Genomic DNA, 20,550 nt, shown 5'->3' on the forward strand with positions numbered 1-20,550 from the left:
AATTAGGTTTAAGCCCTTTAAATAGAGTCTGATCGGTGAAACAGTGGTTTGGGGCTTGGTTTTACCTCACGGAAACCCATGAGGTCTGTGGTCGCGCGGAAACCAACCCGAGAGAAGAGAAAGACCACGTCACTGAGAGAGAAGGAGCAGGAGGCTCCTGGACAGCGGACGTCGGTCGTTTCAGGGGTTTAGGAGGGTTTTTCTAAGAGAGAGATTTTGTGAGAAGAACTTCTAGTGAGAGAGAAATTGAGTATATGAGAGTTGAGGATGAGATCTCCTATTATAATTTTTTTTTTCATAGTGAAGTTTGCATGTCCCGTAGAGACGAGTTCTTTTATGGTTGATCCACGTATTTTGATTATTTTTTATTTTATTTTTTTCTTCCTTCTGTATCTCTAAAAAGTGATGTCCTGATCGAATATCCACTCAACAGTTATAAATGTTAGGATCAAGATCTTTTGCGAGAACGCTTAATAATTCCGTTGCCCAACAGTCTCCAACTCCCGTCACCATAATAACATGGAGAAATTTTTTTGAGCTAATAAACTCTCCAACCGCTATCAATATATAGTACCCCTACACATCCCCTGCGGGGGTCACCCACATCATCATTATCATTTCACTCTCTCGTTTTGTCGGTGTGCCTGCTTGCCATGTATAGGAACGTAAGGATCGTAGGGAATGGAGAGCAAACTGTAGTGCTCTCACATGGCTACGGTGGGAGCCAGTCGGTTTGGGACAAGGTGGTGCCGCACCTGTCTCAAAAGTATCAAGTCTTGCTCTTCGACTGGAACTTTTCCGGTGCCACCGACGACTCCGGCAAGGCCTTGGAGCCGTCCAATTACTCCTCCTTCACTGCCTTCACCGATGGCCTCATCTCTCTCATCGAGCACATGAACCTCGCCGGCGTCATCTTTATCGGCCACTCCATGTCCGGCATGATCGGTTGCGTTGCTTCCGTTAAAAGGCCCGACCTCTTCACCCACCTTGTGCTCATCGGAGCGTCACCCAGGTATCACCTCCACCCTTGCTTTCTTTTATTTTTGCTGGTAAGCTTGATTTCCTAATTAGAATTGTTCACAGTTTGTTCGGTAGACAAGTAATTAATTTTCCCTTGAGAGATGCTTGCGCGTTAGATTGGTTTAAATTGGTTCTCCTTCGTTTCCGTTGTGGCGCTTGAGAACACAACTGGGTTGGGTCTGGTCCTGGTCCTGGTCCAGGTCACCCACCTCAAATTGGTTGGTAATTTAGGATTTGAAGTTTGCAACTTTGATACACAAAATTATGTGCTTGAATTAAATCTATAAGCCCTCTTATCAATGTCGGCGTCGTTTGGCGTTGTTGTTGATGGTGGTAAGGTTAGTATTGTTGCTTGGAATGTTAAATTCATGAATAATTCGGCATCAGTACTTGGGACTCATGGCACCTGCCGCCTAAAGAGCATAACCAAAAGCAGTCAGACAAAGATTTACCATTTGCAGACTTGAACAAGCATGTCATGATGACATGTAATTTGAAGGACGAAGCCCAGAAATGTAACGGCTGTTGTTTTTATTTTCCGTTAGACACTTCATAATATAAGCAGGGAGTCAAAGAAATTGATATTTGCAACTTAAAAAGCCAAAGAAAATATTATTTTATGGCTGCATTGGATATATATATATATATATATATATATATATATATATATATATATATATATATATATAGGATTGAACACAATATATTTTTTTTGCAAAAAAGTTAAAAACACCGATAATTGAATACCGCTCGGTCCATCAATTCCTATTTTCCATAGCTCAGGTAAATTGAGTGGTGATCACTAGAGAGTGATTGATGGCAATACTTTTTTTTTTTTCGACCACTGGACCTTGGCCATGAAATCAATGATCCAATCGACAAAGCTAAACACAAACAAACAACGGAAGCAAACAACGAAAACCATATGAGGTGAAAAAACAACAGCCGGACAAGGCCAATGCAACCTGAAACTCGGTGCACTTGGTGGATGGGGGTGGGCAAAAGAGAGGGTCCAAGAAGGGCCCCAAAAGACCGGCCCGGCCTAAGACCTCGACTTGTTTTTCCTTTTTTTACTACGGGATTTGGATTTGAGGCATATTGGATTGATATAGGCTCTATGTAAATAGACTGTCCACTCCATGAATCCAATAGGAAATTCGGTAAAATTTTGTTGGATTTTCCAAACAGGCTCAACTAGTTTCCTGTACTATCAATGAGTTGCGTCTTACTGTTTTACTCAAGCTGCAGCAGTAATAACAGCAAAATAATTTTGGTTAACTGGCCCTCCATCTTCAACCACCAATGCAATGTAATGCAGTTAACCCTCCTCATTTTACTCAAACAACAACAACAACAAAGAATTTAAATACTAAGATGTCGAGTAGCGGTGACCGACAACCTACGGAATTGAACCTCTGTCGCTTGTTTAAAACGATGAGGTTGTGTTTGTCCTTTTGGTTATGAGAAATTCGAGCCGCACCACCCTGATGATTGACCGGCGCATGGGCTTGGAGAAAAAAAAAAAATTTTTTCGAGACCGACGCTCGAGCCTACGCACCGACCAATCATCACGAGCGGTGTACGCCGAGCCGCACCACCTGCAGTGCAGAAAGAATTTCTCTTTGATTATTTGGCCGGCCATCATTTCATCGATCAATGGAATGTGACGTGGGTAACCCTTATCATTTTGCTAAAATAACGACAACGATAACAATTATAATTTCGATAATAGCCCACTGGGTAACAAGGCTTACCCAATGTGGAATTAAACCCGTGCACCTTATCTATAGCGGCAAGGGCTCTAACCAATTAGCTATTCGGTGGATCGAACATTAGCATCAGAACATCATATGTGTATCCTCCTAAGATTTAAAGAATCACTAAGCATTAATTCACCCACTTATTTTTTGTAGGTACTTAAATTCAGAAGATTATGAAGGAGGATTTGAGAGAATGGAGGTGGAAAAGATGTTTACCGATATCGAGTCTAATTTCCAGTCATGGGCTCAAAGCTTTGTCCCGCTTGCTATTGGGGTAGATGATCCCATCTCCATTGAGAAATTCAAGGGGAGCTTTCTGCAAATGAGACCCGATATCGCACTTTCTGCTGCAAGGCTGATCCTTTTGAGTGATCTGAGGGATGTTTTGGAGAAGGTTGAGGTGCGTTGCACCATAATCCAAGGTACCAATGATTTCCTTGTGCCGACCTCGGTCGCCCATTATATGCAACACAAGATGAAGGGTAAGGCAATGGTAGAGACTATAGGGTGCGATGGGCATTTTCCACAGCTCACTGCACATCAGATGCTCATTGAAGTTCTTGACAGGGTCTTAGCAGCAATGGAACTGCTGAAAGATAGCAAGGTTTCCAATGAGGAATCTAGGGTAAATTCTGGTGTCCTGGGATGATGATGTGTGGATAAAATGTTATGCTAGTATATTGTTGTGCTGTTTGAGATTCGAGCATGATAATAATGTAAAATTGATGTCACTTTTATCAATTTATTGTGCCATTTGTCTAGTTGTATGTTGGTCAGGACTGGCCTGAGGTGTAACAATAGAACCGAAATAGTTCAGGTTTGAATTATATTGATGGTACTCATAAAATACAAGATAATTTGGATACTTTGCTCAAGACTCTTTAGGCGACTTTGTTCGAGAGCTTTTTAGGTGGAGATCAATTCTGCTGAGACTGGTTTAATTTACCACGGAAATTTGGTCTGGATTCACAATGAGGCTAAGATAGAGCTGAAACCAGAGGAACATGAGGTGCTCATTGGCCTTCCCGGCCTAATCCCTCCTCTGTTAACGACTCACGGCACTAGAGTAGTTAAAATGTCATTCTCGACGTGTGAGCAGTCATAAGCACAGCAATAGGCTGAATCCTTAATCCAAGTCTGGACACGTTTATGAATCCATGGTCGACCTATCATGATGCTACCCATCATGTTTGGCACTCGTTTTGACTTGAGATGACTCCAATGACTGACATGTGCCCTCTAAAATATAGACTAACAACTATTAATTAATTTTCTATATTCCGACAGACAATTAAAACAAATAGTAGAACTGTAAAAACCAACGACGTTCGTTAGATTTGAAATACTGATTTCACAAAGTTTTGAGCAATGATTTTGCCCACAGACAACTCTCGGATAAATAGCCTCAAAAATAACCCTCACTTTTGTCTTTGGAGGCTAACTTTGTAAATCACGATCTTTTATGACAGTATTGGTGATGGCCCAGTCCACTACCGACCCATCTCTACAATAACCCAAGCCCACACACCAAAAAATAAAGGATCTGGAAGAGGACTCCGATGGTAGTCGGACTCCTGGAGACCGCCAGAGGCTAGCCACAGCCCTTATTTAAAGATCTCCCTCTTCCCTACATCCTCCACCCCTCGAAATACCGACGATCACAGATCACTGCTGCCCCTTCTTCCATCTTGAGCTTGCCGGTTTCCTTTCATTGTGGCCATCGGAAATCGTGGCCAGAGAACACAGTCGGAGGCAAGGTAATGCTCCAGTTTTATTCACCACTGCTTCCTCTTCTTCCCACAGCCTTAAACCACCATTGTAGGCCAAGGAATCGGTTGGAAATAAATCGAAAATTTGCTCTACTTACATCTATTTTTTCAATCTGTTTCCCCTTCTCCGGCCACCACCGCCACTATTCTCCGTTGATGAGCCTCTGGCCGAACTACTCCACCTCCCTACCTTCCTCCACGGGGGATCCATGGCCGTCGATGAGCGGCCAATGCCCAAAAACAAAAGAAACGCCAGGTTTCCCTGTTTTTCTGAGTTTTTACCTTGGTTTTTCTCGTCGAGCGGTCACCGCCACCGGCCGCCAGCCGAGCCATGATTCCCGCTGATCCCGACCTCCTTTCTTCTTTAGGAGAGATGAAGGCTTTCTTTCTTGTTCTCTCCCTTTTTTTAATCCATGGATCCGAGAACCAAGTCTAATATTTGTGTTTGAGGAATTCTTTGTGCACCGAGGGTGGTGCAGAAACGCACGCATCATCCATAATGATTGATTTACATGCATAGAACGGAATGCGATGTATGAAAAAAAAAATTTTATCGATCCTGCATAAAAATCAATCATCATGGGCACCAATCATCACGGACGGTGTACGTGATTTTACACCGACCGTAGTGTACAAAGGATATCACTTTGTATTTTATGGACTCAAGTTGAATCCTACAAAAGCCCTAAATAGCCGTAATGTTTGATATCCTTGAAATCTACTATCAATATGTCTTATTAAACTATTTTAGTTTTGATCGAGTCTGCACTTTATAATTTTTTAATTGAATCATTTAGACCTGATCTATTCGAAGCTATCAAATGTAATTCGCTCGACCAATCATTTTTTATTATTATTATTATTATTTAATTTTATTTAAGTTATCGAAAAAAATTAATTATGATTGTAATATTTTAAATATATTTAGTAGATTCATTTAGTAAAGTTTGCAAGGTCCAAGGTGGAAGAAGTAAATAGATCTTATACTTAGTAATTTTTAAATTATCATATTTTCTATACATATGGTTTATGATTGATGATGCCATATTTTTTTAAAATAAAAAATCATCATATGTGATATAAAAATTATTTTTTATTATGAAAATTAATTCAATAAATACTTTTAATAAACCTAGCATGTTTCTAAAACATAAATCATATTATACTATTCAGTATTTTTCTATATACTTATATGTATATTTTACAATATGCGGATGTCTTAAACTGCTAATGTCCGGATGTCTTAAATCGGATGTTGGTCATGGCAGCTTGCAACAATCTTATAGATTGTCTCGGACCTTCTTTATCAGGCATTAAAACTAAGTGTTTACAATATGCAGATGACACAATCCTATTCTGTAGAGCAGACAAGGCAGACGTCAACACCCTCAAATCATCCTATACACGTTTGAGCTTCTTATCGGATTGAAAATAAATTTCAGCAAAACTAGTGTTATTGATTTAGACTTGTTAATGGAGATAATAGAAGCATTTGCGAAGATGTTGGGATATTCGACTGCTCAGTTGGCGACCAACTATTTAGATATCCCTCTTCACCATACACTTCTGAAGGCACGTGATTGAAATTTCATTCTTGAGAAATTGAAAAAGAAGCTCATCGACTGAAAGTATAGAGTTCTCTCATTAGTCGGGCATTTAACTCTCACAAACCATATCCTTAGCACCATCCCGATATACTGGATGTGTGTCTTTCCATTATCTGACTTGGTTATCTGAAAAATCAACAATATTTGCAGAAACTTTCTGTGGAGAAGAGGAGAGCACCGCGGAATAATCAAGCACCTAGCAAACTGAGCTATGGTTTGCCTCTCTAAACTCATGAGTGGGTTGGAAATCAGAAACATCAAAGTGATGAAATCGCTCCCTTCTTCTAAAATGATGGTGGAACTTTTATACGCAACCAGAGAGACCTTGGGTGAAAACAATTCAAAACATATAATACAAATCCCATTTGCCGCTGCCCACTAATAGATCAATTATAAGATGGGCTTCACCATTCTGGAGGGGAGTTCTTAAGCTTTTCCAACTTTTTCAAAAATTTACATCTTCAAGAGTCGGCAACGGAAGAAGCACGTCTTTCTGGTATGATGTCTCGGCTACCGACACTCCTTTGAGCAAGGTCCTCCCTGATCTTTAATGTTTTGCCATCAACCCTCCAGTGAGCATTGCTGGGTTCTTTAGCCAGAATGATTGGCAATCTAACTTTAATGCCCCACTGAGCTATGCAGCCACAGAAGACTACCTAAAACTCATCAATTACCTCTCAACCGTAAGATTAACGGAGGATGAAGATATCAGAATTTGGAGGTGGTGTAAAACAGCTAAATTCGGTGTCAAAAACTATTATCTCTTTCTTATGGATGGAGGTGTGCATCAAGCCATCGATAAATCATTATGGATTCTTCAACTCTCGGAGAAAGTCAAGATTTTCGGCTGGTTGGCATTCCATAACAAAATATTAACAAAAAAAATCCTAAACAAAAAGACATACAGATCGATCATCTATGTGGCTTATGCTGTGATACAGATGAGACTGTAGACCACCTCCTATTGAACTGCATATATTTTAAAACCTTATGGTTATCTGTAATGCAAGAGATATGTCACCTACAGCTGTCGATGAGCATCACCAAACTTTGGGAGGTATGGATTTACAACTTTCAGTCAAAGGATCAAGACCTTGCTATCATCTCTTTTCTCCTCACAATACACTGGATGATCCGGAAAGAACATAACAACAGAATATTCCGCTTCGAAGCCTTCTCGATGCTTGAAATTGCAAAGAAATCAGCTCATATTTTTGTGGAATGGACGACATTGGCCTCACAAATGGAAGGATCAAAGAAATTGCGTCTGGAAGACATGCTCAAAAGCCTGCACTCTCAGATTGTAGAGCTAAGAAAAATCATGGGCACTCCGACTTTCTATTGTTCATCACGCCCTCTAATTTCAGCTCTCTTTAGAATACTGCAGAGGATTTTCTACCATGCATAAACTAAAGACTGAAGACTCCGACGAAAAAAAAGATTAGCGCTCATGAGCACTTCACAGGTTGCTGGAGAGCTTCACAATTAGCTTTGGTTTCCCACTAAACCCTCTTAACATAAACTTCGCGACAGCAGAAAATAGTGCTTGCTTTTGTAAACTAGTCGTCCTGTGAGAGTGCTTCTCTACTACTTGGAGAACCTCATTGCTCTATTCGCTTTTCCACCTCCCATTAACCCACAGTGGTCTATCATATCCCTCTCTTAACTTATCTGTATATTCCTGAGGTCTCATTATATATTTATGTAGTCGCCTTAGACACCAATTATTGCCGACCCCTCATGAAACTCTGTACTTTTTAACATTTCAATGAACATACCTCGAGGGAATCACCCATTCCCGTTGGATTTTCAAAAAAAAAAATATGTATATTTAAAAAAAATATAAATATTTTAAAGTCCCTATATGACCTCCAAGATTTGGGAAAGATCCATGCCTAAGAGTAGTACGATAAGTAGTGCAGGTATAAAAATAATATTTTAAACTATGATATTAATATATAGAAAAAATGACTTTTAATTTTATTTTCAATCATTTTTATAAAATATTTATAACCTATGGATTTATAGTTGATGATTTTATAAATTTTGATTTATGGAATTTGGTATGTATATTTGAATTTAGATGTTTTGAGCTATATTTATTTACTTAGTGAATGATTGAATTGGATTTTTTATTATATTTTATTTATTATGCATCTAGGTAGATTATGATTGTTGGTTGTTGTATCCAATGATTGCATAACTATGTTATATCTCAAATTTAAGATATGATAACATTTACCACTGATATATTGAACTAACAATTCCTCCTAATATATCTTTGCATCATTATTTTTTTTTTTTGTTATATATATATATATATATATATATATATATATATATATATATATATATATATATATCATTTGCCCTCAGCGCTCTTTGGTTTCTTATTCTTAAACAACGAACTAATAATATCGGTAACCGTCACATGAAATGGCGCCTCGTGTTTAACTGGGACCAATGGTTTTTGCCTGTACGGTTTGCAAGTAATCAAAAATTTAACTTATCACAAGCACAAGGAAAGAATTTTGATAAAAGGGAGGAAAAGAACAACGATGGTTGAGTTGAAAACAGAACCTCCTGAAGGTGTAGAATTTTGGCATTTTATAAGGTGACAAATAAGCCAGTGAGCTAGCTGAAGAACCAAGGGCAGGTCATGAAAAACCAAATAAAGGCATGCAAGCAAGCTATATGGATCACTGATTCAAATATCTTAATCACCTATTCTAATCTGGGTCATATGTCGAGCCCCAGAAAACTTGCCTAGAGTATGAGACCAAGAATCAACCAGAAAATATGCGACCCAGAAATAATCTGATTGTGTAATCACACAACAAAAACCCTGAAAAAATAGGCAGTACCTTCTATTGAATTAAGGTTGCTGTATTGACTGCAGTTGAAGAACAGCTGCTGGAACCACGGACGGTAACCATCAGCTTCTCAACAACCTCATCATCAAGCGATCAAAAGTGCAAATTGTAAGCATAACCAAGCGGCAATTACAGGGGAAGAAACTGATTGGAGTCAGACCAATGATTACAATTAGTATAATGGATAGCAAGACAGAAAAGCCTCCCATAACAACTAACATCTCAAATGACAACCACCCAAATGCTCCGATCAAGCAAAGAACAATGAGACAAGCAATCTTTTTCACCAAAAAGAAAAGAAAAGGAAAAAGAAAAACCAACGCTACAAAAGATGCAATAGAAAAGATCAGCAGCAAGCAAGTCTTATCAACAGATAACATCCTGCTTCCTATGCTTCCCGGTGGCATAGTTAATCACAGTGAAGCATCACTGAAGGCATTTCCAGGAAAAGCTGTCTGCTGGGGAGCCTTTTAGATAAGACTAATAAGTAGGCCCAACACAAACCTGGGGTTCAAGAAATTTACAAAAAGCAACTTACCTGAGGTTGACTCCTGGGCAACTATGACAAGAGGCAGGACAACCATCTTCCTCGACAAGCTAAAGGACCCTGCAGCTGATTCTTTTCTGGTTCCAAGCATGATCAAAATGGTCTCCCAACTTTCGCTTCTGACTATAAAGACATCTGGATGTGAAGTTCCCATGAGTATAAATGAATTGTCTGCAAAGCAGCCTAGGCGACAAAAATTCTGTTGGCAAGATAATGATAGAAGTGAAAATCAGGAGAACAGAAAAAGATTTTTAGGCAAGAATGGATGAAGCATCACAGATGACCCTCAAATGTGCTACAGGAATGTCTCCACTGCAACAGATTTCCTGTCACAGGCAATAGCCAGGGTAAAAGGAATGATCAGGTAAGATAAGCATTAGCACCAAACCATTAATAATGACAAGTCCTACATTGACCCTCCATGATAGAGACCACCAAACCATCATAGGAAGGGAACTTATCCATTCCCAAGTTCAGCCTTGCTTCTAACTCATCCATTGCCAAGTTCAGCCTCGCTTCCAACTCATCCATTGCCAAGTTCAGCCTCACTTCTTTCTCGAGTTATGAGTATGTTACTGAAGTATAAAACCATTATCCTGGCAGATTCATTCACTGTTGTTGCTTATAAAGCAAGCATAGAGATCATGGCAACAAAAACACTTTCAGCACATAGTTGTATTTTTGGATTTGCACTCCCATCAGCACACATTTGCAGAAATAACATATAACTAAAGAAGAAAAAATTTCTGTACAATATGTATCAACCAAAAAACTACATACAATCCCCTGATTGGAGTTAGAAGACTCCAGCTTAATGGAGAGTTACTACAGTAGAGAAGCCAAAATGGTAAAATTGATTGGCTGATCAAAATTCTCAAAATTGACTTATCTGGCCCTGCACAGTCCTAATGACAATGGTTTGCCTGGAAACCATCATGGATGGCAAAACAGCTCTTTTCAAGAAAGAAATGCCTCAGCCAATCTATGCAAACATTTGGGCTAAAAAATGGAAAAAAAGGTACCTTTTTTTCTCCTGCTTTCTTCATGCCTGAGATATAACTGATACATATCTAACCATCACCGATCACATCTTTCTGAGATGCTTTTATCGCTTCTGCAGTCATACATGCAAATGTTGCTTTATGAACAGCAAGATCAGCCTTGCGCAACAACCACTGAGCTTTTTCCCTCTTCAGCTTAGCCATGTTTGATGCATGTTGAGCTGCACTTGATGCATCATGCAACCTAAACTCTCTCGTATCAGCTTGTTGCCTCTGAAACTCATTCAACTGTGACTGCTTCATGCCAGGCCATTCACACACATCAGCGCTCCATCGATTGACTTCATTTCTCCTTGGTTCTCCATAATCTGAAAATATATGGGAAAATGGCAGCATCTGAGAATCCCTTGGAGGCAGCAACGTTCTGTTTTTCTTTGAATTAATCCTACAAAGCTTCGGGTGCTGGCTTCTATCTGGAACATCTCTGCTCATTGTTAGAATTCCAGTCCTTGCATCGTCCCTTGGTGAGTAGCCAGATGGAGATGAATGCCACCGAGGAGAACAAGATGACTCATGGTTTGGCTCAGATATCAAAGCCTTCTTCCCGCCAACTGAGAATTCGTTTAATTTTCTGCCTGATGACATAGAAAGACAAGTACAGTGGGAAAAAGGACAATCAAGGAGAAACATAATGCAAGAGCAGGTTAGAATGATGTGAAAGTTGTACCACAAGCATGGAGACCATCCTTCTCTCTTGTAGAAGAATAGTGGGGACCAGTGAACATCAACTTCTTGTGTGATCGCTGCTTCAAACATTTGTTAGGTACTTCCAGGCCCCGTGGCTTCAAACAGAATGCAAACATGGGAGGTTTTTCAACCTGGCATGTCTTATTTTGGCACCCACCAAGTGAACTGCGAATTTTGTTCATAGCCAATTCCCATTCTCTTACTTGCTGCTCGTAATGCTCCCACATTGGAGGCTGGGCCATATAAAAGAATGAAAATGGAATAAGAGAAGCAGAAAAGGAAGGAATCATCATGATTCAACAAATGAAGTTACTTACCAAAAGAAATATTATCTGATTTTAGTATAGCTTTAGGAAATGCAAAAGAAAATGTCAAAAACTTGAAGAACTGGTGAAATAGAGAGAATACAGAATAAAGCTCACCTGAAATTGCCGAATCAGGGGCAAACCCTTCTTCTGCCTCTTTTCATGCCAGTGTTCATAGACAGCTTTAATGATGTCCAGTGTACCAAAATCAACCATGAACTCTACTAATTCATCATCAGTGAAGATGTCGCATTGTTTAGCATACGCAATTTTCTCAAACATGTCCATTATCCTCTCAAACATATCATCCGTAATCTCAGCTTTGCTACTCCCATTACCATCCAAATGCAGTTTGTATTTTGAAATCCATTCCTCATCATCACTATCTATGTCATACAACACATGAGATGGATCCAAGGCCATCTCAACCTCAGTCCCAATCTGCCGATGATAATTTGAGCTGCGAATAACAGGCACCTCAACAACATCCTCCTCGCCATCCTTAATTAGACGAACACCTGGTACAGGAATGTTTTTAATAGAAGCAGCTCTAAGGTTTCGATTGTAGCATTCTTCATGCATCATCTTAAAAAGTGACCAATGGCTTCGATTTGTGAACTCCAGAGCCCAATCCTTTCCTCCTTTCCACATCATGGCATGAGTATAACGATTTGAAGTGCCAGGCTGCAGAAACTGATTTGCCTTGTGCACATACTTGGTGACCCCAGAAAATTTTACTGCTATCCGCCAATCCTTTTGACCATCAGAGTCAAGAACAACCTGTGCCCCGCATTCTCTCTGACCCCTGTCCCCTACTGTAACCAGGACATTTGCATTACAAGTCAATGATTCTAGGTAGGCTTGAGGAACCTCAGAACCATTATGCATCCCATCTGCAGTTTCAATTTTCTTACAAAGATGTCCATTCTTATGATGGCCTTGATTTTTTAAACCAAAGCCATAATTTCCAACTTGCAATGAACATGAAACCTGAGTTCGAGGTTTTCTAGTGGTATTAACAAATCCATTCTGAACAAAATCTTCTGGCCACAATTTTGAATAAGGAGCAAATTTTGGTGAAATCAAATTATGCTGATTGTGATGCCATATGCTTCGTTGAGTTGTATTTGGGCTGTGGGTCATATCACCATTCATTTCTGAGACCAATTTGGATGCAGATAGAACAGACTGCCTTTCACTACCATATGATTGTTCCTCAACTTGAGAAAATATTGTCTGCGCATTGCCTTCATTCAAACAAGAAGTATACGCACCATCAGACTGATCTGGAGAAGAAGAATCTTCAGGGAACGAAGAACATGTCTTTTCAGCACCCTGGCAAAACTTTTGGCATTGGATCCCTGTCTCATTACTTGCATTCTTCCCCAAATCACTGCAACCTACAGAATTCCCAGTCATATCAACATCATGTTTTAGGAGTTTCTGAGAGGATTTCATCCAATCACCATCATTGCTTACAGAGAGAGCATCAGTCTCTACCTTTGAGTGACCATAATTTAACCATCCAGAACTGGTAGCAGTCTGGCCGGAAGAAGACCCAAGATTCTCGAGGGTGACCTCTGATACTTGGTCAGACAAATCCTCAATGGGGGAGTGGCCCTCACCAATTAACCCATCATAGTTTCCTGGGAAGTCATGTGAAGACGTTGAACTGGGCTTTTGAAAGCTGATGGAAGATGCATTTTTATCCATCAAAGACTTGAGATGCATGTTCAGAGAAAATGAAGGTTGAGCAGAAAAACAAAGAGCATTTGATTTAAGCATCTTGCACTTGTCATCACGATAGCAAAGTTCAAGGTCAATAGTCAAACACGCTGATTTTCTGAAGACACCTCTTTGCATTATGTCTGAGCAATCTCTTTCTGGGAAATCCTGCACAAGAGAGAAAAAGAAAGTTGCTAGCATTTGAATTTTCACAATGTCAAAACAAGAAGTATGGTGATATGACTTCATGCTAGCTGGTAAAGAAGCACATTGTTTCTCAAGATATACCATGGATAGATTCATATTTTAAGGGGAAAAAAGAAATGAAACACAAATTCACATGAGGATTAAACAGATGTGTTACCTGCACACTCGCATCCAGCTCCTAGAATCTGTATTAGATGCATATCCGAGTCAAACACTCATCAGACTCTTGGATTACTAATCAAATTGTCTTATTTACATTTTTTAGAAATTGGTAGAGACTTGGACCTCACCTATGAGTTTGACTCACTATAATAATGTTAAAAGTGAGATTTTGTTCTTTTAGAGATTGGTTAAGACTTAAGAATCTAGGTATTGAAAAAAAATTTGCAAGTTTCATTTTGTAAAATTCTTAAGCTAAATGGGAGGTTTGGATCAGAAACATGCACCTTGAAAGACCTTATTCTTTTATACAATATTTAAATATATTAAGCTAATTTTTTTTCCTACTTATCTGCATATCCTTTTTTATATTGCCAAGTCAGATACTTAGAAACATGTCTGAATCCAATTCTTGTATGCATGCCCATGTAACCCTATTAAAATAAATTTAAACTCCACTTCTCTACACCCTGGTTGGGAATAAAGTAATAATATTTAACTTTCATCATACATGAATAAATTCAGCAGAACCCTATCTCATAAACCTCATAATTTCACCTTTTTAAAAGCATGCCATATCATCTTCCAGTTTCAGTGCAAACTATAGTATTTGGAATAGTACATACTCTAGTAGATTAGAGGGGAGATAACAGAGAATTCAATTTCAAGGGAACAAACAAAAAAAAAAAAAAACAAACAAACAAACAAACAAACAGACAAACAGACAGACAAACTAGAGCCACATTCACACTATTCTGAGTTTGCCAATATAAATTTCTTAGAATAACTATTCCTAAACAAATTAACTAGGACAATAAAATATAAAAATAAAACCAAAGAAATATTGCATTTTGATTCCACATAGTTTCAAGCACCACAAGTTGTTGACATTGACGTTGATAGCTTTTGAGAAAGTGTCGTAATGTAAAACAAAGGACTGGAAAATGAATAATATGTATTCTTCTAGAATGAAATTTTGTTGTAGATGCATTATACATTATTTCAACTGCAGACTGTGCATAAATCAAATTAGGCTTTACTTTGTGAATGTTTTATGATAAAGACTCACCTAACTCATGCGTGCTTACAGCAACATGCCTCTGCTCAATTAGCATCACTATCAACTTGGATTTATGCCATGATGGCATTAGCAACTAATTGATTGATTGCAACAAGATGTTATCTGAATACGTTTCAGGGTTTCAAAAAAATAATAACAACTTGGATTTATTGTGGAATAGCAAGTTACTTCACAACGACACAAAGGGTTTCCTTCGGTTGTCATCTTCTTAGACTTCTTACACTTGACTGATTATAACAAAAATTATTACGAGAGGCATGGTGTGCTGAACCATGCCGAGCCGACTGGTTCGGAGAGTGCCTAGCAAACCAGACTGGTAGGTTTTGAACACGGTTCAGCACTTTCGTTCAGTACATAACAGCTGGCCCTAATTGCGCTTCCATTCGCAGAATCTGAGCCCTAGTTGCACTTCTGCACCCTCTCCGATCACTTGAGGTCTCTCTCCCCCTCTTGGTTCGAAGCCCTCCCCTAATCATATGATTCCGCAGCTCCACCTGCTTGAAACACTCATCCGTTAGTCACTGTGAGTACCTCTCTCCCTCCCTCTCTTCAAACATCTGGAGAGCTCAAAGCTCCTTGCCGAGCAGGTGAGTCCTTGGCCCCTCTCTCCCCCCTTCCTCCCTCTCCCTCCCTTTCTTCCCTTCTCCCTCTCCCTCTCTGTTTCAGACCTTTTGGTACACCCTAGAATGCCATGGTACAGACCCATATCATGCCGAACCAGTCGCTGGCTGGTTACCCCACTGATAGGGATCTTATTTGGTAACTTGTTAGCAAATGATCAAGCATTAATTGATAGGGATTAATCTAGAATGCAATTTTTTAAGGCAAATTCTAAAACAGTCTAGTAGAAAATCCAACAGAATTAAAACAAAGGCCATCATTAGAAATTGTGCCAAAAATATAGTCAAATACAAGGACAATTGGTAATTGTGGTCTTGAAAACAGAAAATCCCTAGTCCTACTAGTTTTGTTATATTAGATTTATTATACCAAGGACAGATAGACAAGTTAAATGAAGGTATCTTGCAATATCCAAATGCCTATAACTATAGAGATAATGTTGTATAACAACAGGATGGCTTATGATATATCGACTATATCTAAACAAGTAAAGAAATGTCGATAATAACTTTATCAATCTTTATAGACTTTTTATAAATGAGAAAAAGAAACGGATCCCCTACCCAACCCAAGGCAGAATTTGGTTAAAGATGCCAATATTAAACTACCATTGACTCACGCACCAAAAATGTAGAATAAGCTTTGTGTTACATCAAGCCTGGTTTGTAAGTGTTTATGAAATAAGGGGCCGTTGGATGTTCCAATAACTTTCCGACCAGACAACTCTCCTCATGCGATTGGGAGTTGTTGAGAAGATAATGCTGGGTGGAAAAATTTGAGGGATGGTCCCAGCAGAATGTAAAATCCCATAAAATTCAGATGACTAAACCAGTTAAAAAGGAGATTTATCTTATCATCAAAAGCTTAGGATGAAATGCTCCACGGCCTCTTCCTATCCTTCAATTTCTTCCATCTCCTTTATTCAGTTATTCAAAGTTTCCTCTACAGGCACAAGTTATCCTTGGACAAAGTTTCCTCTACAGACACAAGTTATCCTTGGACAACCTCAGTGAGCATCCAAAAGTGTTCACTGTGCTCAACAATTAAAAAAAAAATCTGACTAAGAAGTTATAAAACGATGAAATAATTTACTTTCCTTTTATAAAGCAACATGTGTGATACCATAATTCTTTCTCTTTCCAGGTGATGTCAATTATTACAAAAAGTGGATAATTTTTTACTGTATTTTCTTCTGAAACTTTTCAGTCCAAAAAAAAAAAAAATCTAGTCCATAATGTAGCAAACCAGTTTAAGAAGCTGAGTTATTATCTGTTGTGTATGCAACTTTTTTTTTTTTTTGGCTATACTGCTGTGTATGTAACTTCACAAAGCACACATGCATCTTGTGCTCTAACCATTTGTAGAAAGTCCAAAACAAAATCCAAATGCAATCACAAAGATTCAATTAGTTTATTTAATTGCTTAAATAGTATTACTCTAAATTCATTACTTAATAGTACCACTCTAAATACATCTGCTGCATGTCATAAAGAAAAAGCAAAAGATAATTTATATGGTGAATCAAGGTAAATAAACAATGCCATGAATGAAGCAAACTTAATCTAGAAGAGTTGCAGCACAAGAGCATGAGAAATCAATAGAAAAAGAAATCATGAATATCAGGATAGGTGACTAATATTCAGCAAGAAAGATAAAGTAAAATGTAAAGGACATAAGAAGTTACCTTTGATGTGTCTGGCTCTTCAAAAGCATAAGCGCATGGTAGGTGGTAACTTATACTCAACTGGCTCCTCACATTGGCATGCGTGCAGTCCTGAATAGGTAGCTTGCTCATTGAAATACACTCTTCTCTAAGTTTATTTTCCAAGAATTTCCATTTCGAACTCTCCAGCTCCACAAAACTATATGTCACAAAAAGAAGCTGCATTCTTTCATGGTGCAGACCTGAAAGCTTAAATCCAACTGAAGTGAATGGAATTTGCAGCTCTGGCAGCCTGTTGCAATTTTCTTGTGGATTGATCGTGGCCATGATCAAACAAATAATAGCAACTGTCCACCTTAAACAGCCTTCAAATGTCAAAATCTTTAGTCCCTGAACACTATCAACAATAACTATTTCCATATGAACGGTTGGCCATATATGCATCAGTTTACCATGATGAAAGAGAAAATCAGCATTACATAGCGAAATGATTTTAGTTTCAAATGCATGAAAATGAATGCCTTGGAGTAAGAAGATCGACTTCCATGTAATTTGTTTCAGTTCTTTTGTTGTGACAGCATTATGCAGTTCTTCCAAAGCTGACTCATTGTCAGCAACACAAGCAAGCAAACCAATGGGCCCACCTACAGAAGCAGAATTGTCTAGTGCATTGTCCAAGCCCTTCACCCTCTTGCGAAAGCGTTTCCTTATATAAACAAAAGATATCTTCCTGTTGTCAGAACCAATTCTTCTCTCTAGTACAGGTGGCACTTCATTAATGTGCTCATTGGTTGACCAATCTGGCATAGTACTGTTAGAGGATAATTTATTAGAGACCATACTAGGCTCGTTCACAGATTTGCATGCATTAGGTAACAATGAGATTGAAGGCCCACAATCCATGGGCAGATGTATCCTTTGCTGCTTCTTTCCGATAACATGTTTGGATGATTTGACTGCATCAGTTAACCGAGCCATCCATGAGATAATGGGCTCCGATTCCATAATGCTTGCCCTAGAGTTTTCATCCATATCATTCCTATCCTCATCTTCAGTTTTTTGCTTCACAACTGACCCTAATTTTTCAGGGTTAAGCTTACCAGCAACTTCACTTGGAAAAAGCAACAATTTGAACCTCTCATTATGGAGATCAATCCATTCTTCATCCCGATCATCATATTTGACATGGTGCATCTTAGTTATCGGATCATAATTCTTAACCACACCAAAATACCAAGTCTTGTCCAAAGGCCAATAGACCCTGATTCGCTGCTTTATCACCCAATAGGGATCCATATCGCTAGAGTTGACTTCATAGAAATGGCGACGCTTCCTGACAAGACTTTTACCAATGTGCTTTCTTGGCCTTAACACTCTACTAGCGGCATCAACTGAAACCATCTGTGATCCTTCACCCTTGAAGTTCTTGTGAGATAACTGTAAAGATGATCCATTTGTTGCTTTTACAGAAGCCATCTTATTCCCCAAGACACTAGTGCATCTTGGATCAAAACGAGATGAAAGCATCCTAGCAGCATTCTGTTCAAGGTTCTCCTCATCATCATCTAGGAAATCATCATAAAACTTCGTTTCATCCTTAAGTAAACAAGCTCGAGCCTCCACTTGGGTCCTATTTTCCATTATGGTGCTCTGTCTCTTTCTTCTTCTAGCTTTTCTCAAAGTAATCTTGACAACATTCCCACTCTCAACCTTCATGCTGGAGTCAGGACGGTCTGTACTTGAACCGTTGTCCACAAGTTCATGGAATTTCTTCTTTTTCTTCTTGTCAATTGGCACATAAGAGGGGGGCTTCAAATTGATGGATAATTTACTTGTCTGGTCATTGGCACAACAAATAGAATCATTGGTGGCATACTTCAACCTAGTAGAGCTATCAGAATATTTTGTTTTCCCCAAGATGCCATGGGGCCTCTTCAGAATGGCAACAGTGTCACCAACACAATTTGAGCTCTCCAAATTACCCGCATTCAGGGCTCTACTGTCATCATCCTTTCTTGGGGCTGAATGCTCGCTTAAATCACCCTCTTTCAGCGAAGCGCCACATAAACCATTTGGCTTTAATCTCGAGGCATTCAAATCCTTCTGGCACCTCTCGGATACGGGAACAAAATTACTCAACGAGACATTTTTTCTGCTCCTTTTCTTCCTTGATTCCACTGCAATAGAGCCTTCATGTTCCCATGATGATCGACGTTTCCGCATTGAATCCTTAGATTCCTGGCTTGTGTTCGAATTCCAGTTATTAACTCTGGACTTTCCAGTTTGATGCCTCGATTTGTCAGCGTAGATGCTCTCGAGATGCAACGATTTCGACTTTTTAGAGGCATTGGATGAACCAGGCTTCTGAACGCTATCTTCCATCTCCAACCCCTCGAACCACAGGAAGAAAAATTAAAACCCCCAAATGTCATCTACGCTCAGATCGAAACCGAAATTTCGGATCTGATTGCAAAATTCCGAGCGTGTTGTTCCAAGAAGCACCAGAATCGATCCCTGGAGAGACGATAGAATCGATCAAAACCGATTCTCCAATCGATCCCGCATTAAAACCAAATCAATCAAAGTAACAAGCAGGGAAAATACAAACCTGGAAAAAAAACATCCAGAGAATCCAAATCACGCACCGATCCGCGCAAGAAACATTGGGGGAAATGCTTAAAGCGTCGAATCTCAGGTTTCGCGCAGGAAAGGACTTCGATTTGTCTGATTTTTTCGGAGTAATTTCGTAACCCTAGAGAGCTAGGGTTTCGTCGATTTCACGATACCTAGGGTTTAGAACGGAAAAAGAAAGAGAAAAAAGAAATACCAAATTAAAGGAAAAAACTCCTCAGGCGGCCATTTGGACTGTCCTGGAACGTCAGATCTGAATTGGACGACTATTTCTCTTTCTTGTGCCGACCGAACCCAAACAGCATTGATGGGAATCAAGAATATCGAGGAAAAAAATGGGCGGACGAGATCGCCTCGTATATGACATGGACGGCCGAGATGCGACACTAGGTTATGCAAAAGTGCGAGACACGGCAATACTTATCGTGAAATTTCTGGAAGGCTTTCTAATCTTTTTACTTTTTCCGTTGATCCTAGAGAAACGATTAGCCCCGGTCGCTGACAAATTTACCGGCCGTACCCCTTTCCCCCAGCTGGAAAGCAATAAACGCCGTGAAATTTCAGCGGTTTTGGTTACGACTGATCATCTTTCTATGCTCTCTCCAACGAAGTCCGGTTGTACCGCGCTCCTGCTCCGACGCAATGGGGGACTAAAATAAGATATGGCCCACCTTCCTTACGGATGGCGGCAATTTACGGGTTCGGATTGCTTCCCTTGCCTAAATCGGTTGATCACACAACAGTCGCTTTGGGATATTGAAGAAAGAGATTGAGGTGATTTGATGCGATGACATCGTCAAAGAAGACCGACCATTCTGCAAAAGATACAACCCG

General features: G+C 39.4%; 2 protein-coding genes across 5 annotated transcripts; one reads left to right on the forward strand and one right to left on the reverse strand.

Moving 5' to 3' along the window:
- Positions 1 to 528: 528 nt before the first annotated feature.
- LOC105061317 (strigolactone esterase D14) lies at positions 529 to 3,541 on the forward strand. Its single transcript, XM_010906229.4, has 2 exons — positions 529 to 1,012; positions 2,934 to 3,541. Exons 1-2 carry the CDS (start codon positions 654 to 656, stop codon positions 3,427 to 3,429), a joined length of 855 nt encoding a protein of 284 aa, XP_010904531.1. The 5' UTR covers positions 529 to 653; the 3' UTR covers positions 3,430 to 3,541.
- A 5,461-nt stretch (positions 3,542 to 9,002) lies between these two features.
- LOC105032482 (uncharacterized) lies at positions 9,003 to 20,047 on the reverse strand. Of its 4 annotated transcripts, none has more exons than XM_073251021.1 (6): positions 19,694 to 20,047; positions 17,107 to 19,599; positions 11,747 to 13,522; positions 11,305 to 11,557; positions 10,599 to 11,212; positions 9,003 to 9,711 (listed from the first exon to the last, which is right to left on the reverse strand). In XM_073251021.1, the coding sequence occupies exons 2-5, from the start codon at positions 19,465 to 19,467 to the stop codon at positions 10,647 to 10,649; spliced, it is 4,956 nt and encodes a 1,651-aa protein (XP_073107122.1). In that variant the 5' UTR covers positions 19,468 to 19,599; positions 19,694 to 20,047; the 3' UTR covers positions 9,003 to 9,711; positions 10,599 to 10,646. The 4 variants fall into 4 exon arrangements, with proteins under 4 accessions (XP_073107122.1, XP_010906300.1, XP_010907019.1 ...); XM_010907998.4 differs by having other exon boundaries at positions 9,003 to 9,775; XM_010908717.4 differs by lacking the exon at positions 9,003 to 9,711 and adding an exon at positions 9,768 to 9,902.
- Positions 20,048 to 20,550: the final 503 nt, after the last annotated feature.

The sequence above is a fragment of the Elaeis guineensis genome, chromosome 2 (genome assembly GCF_000442705.2).
Source record: "Elaeis guineensis isolate ETL-2024a chromosome 2, EG11, whole genome shotgun sequence".
NCBI classification, from domain to species: Eukaryota; Viridiplantae; Streptophyta; class Magnoliopsida; order Arecales; family Arecaceae; genus Elaeis; species Elaeis guineensis.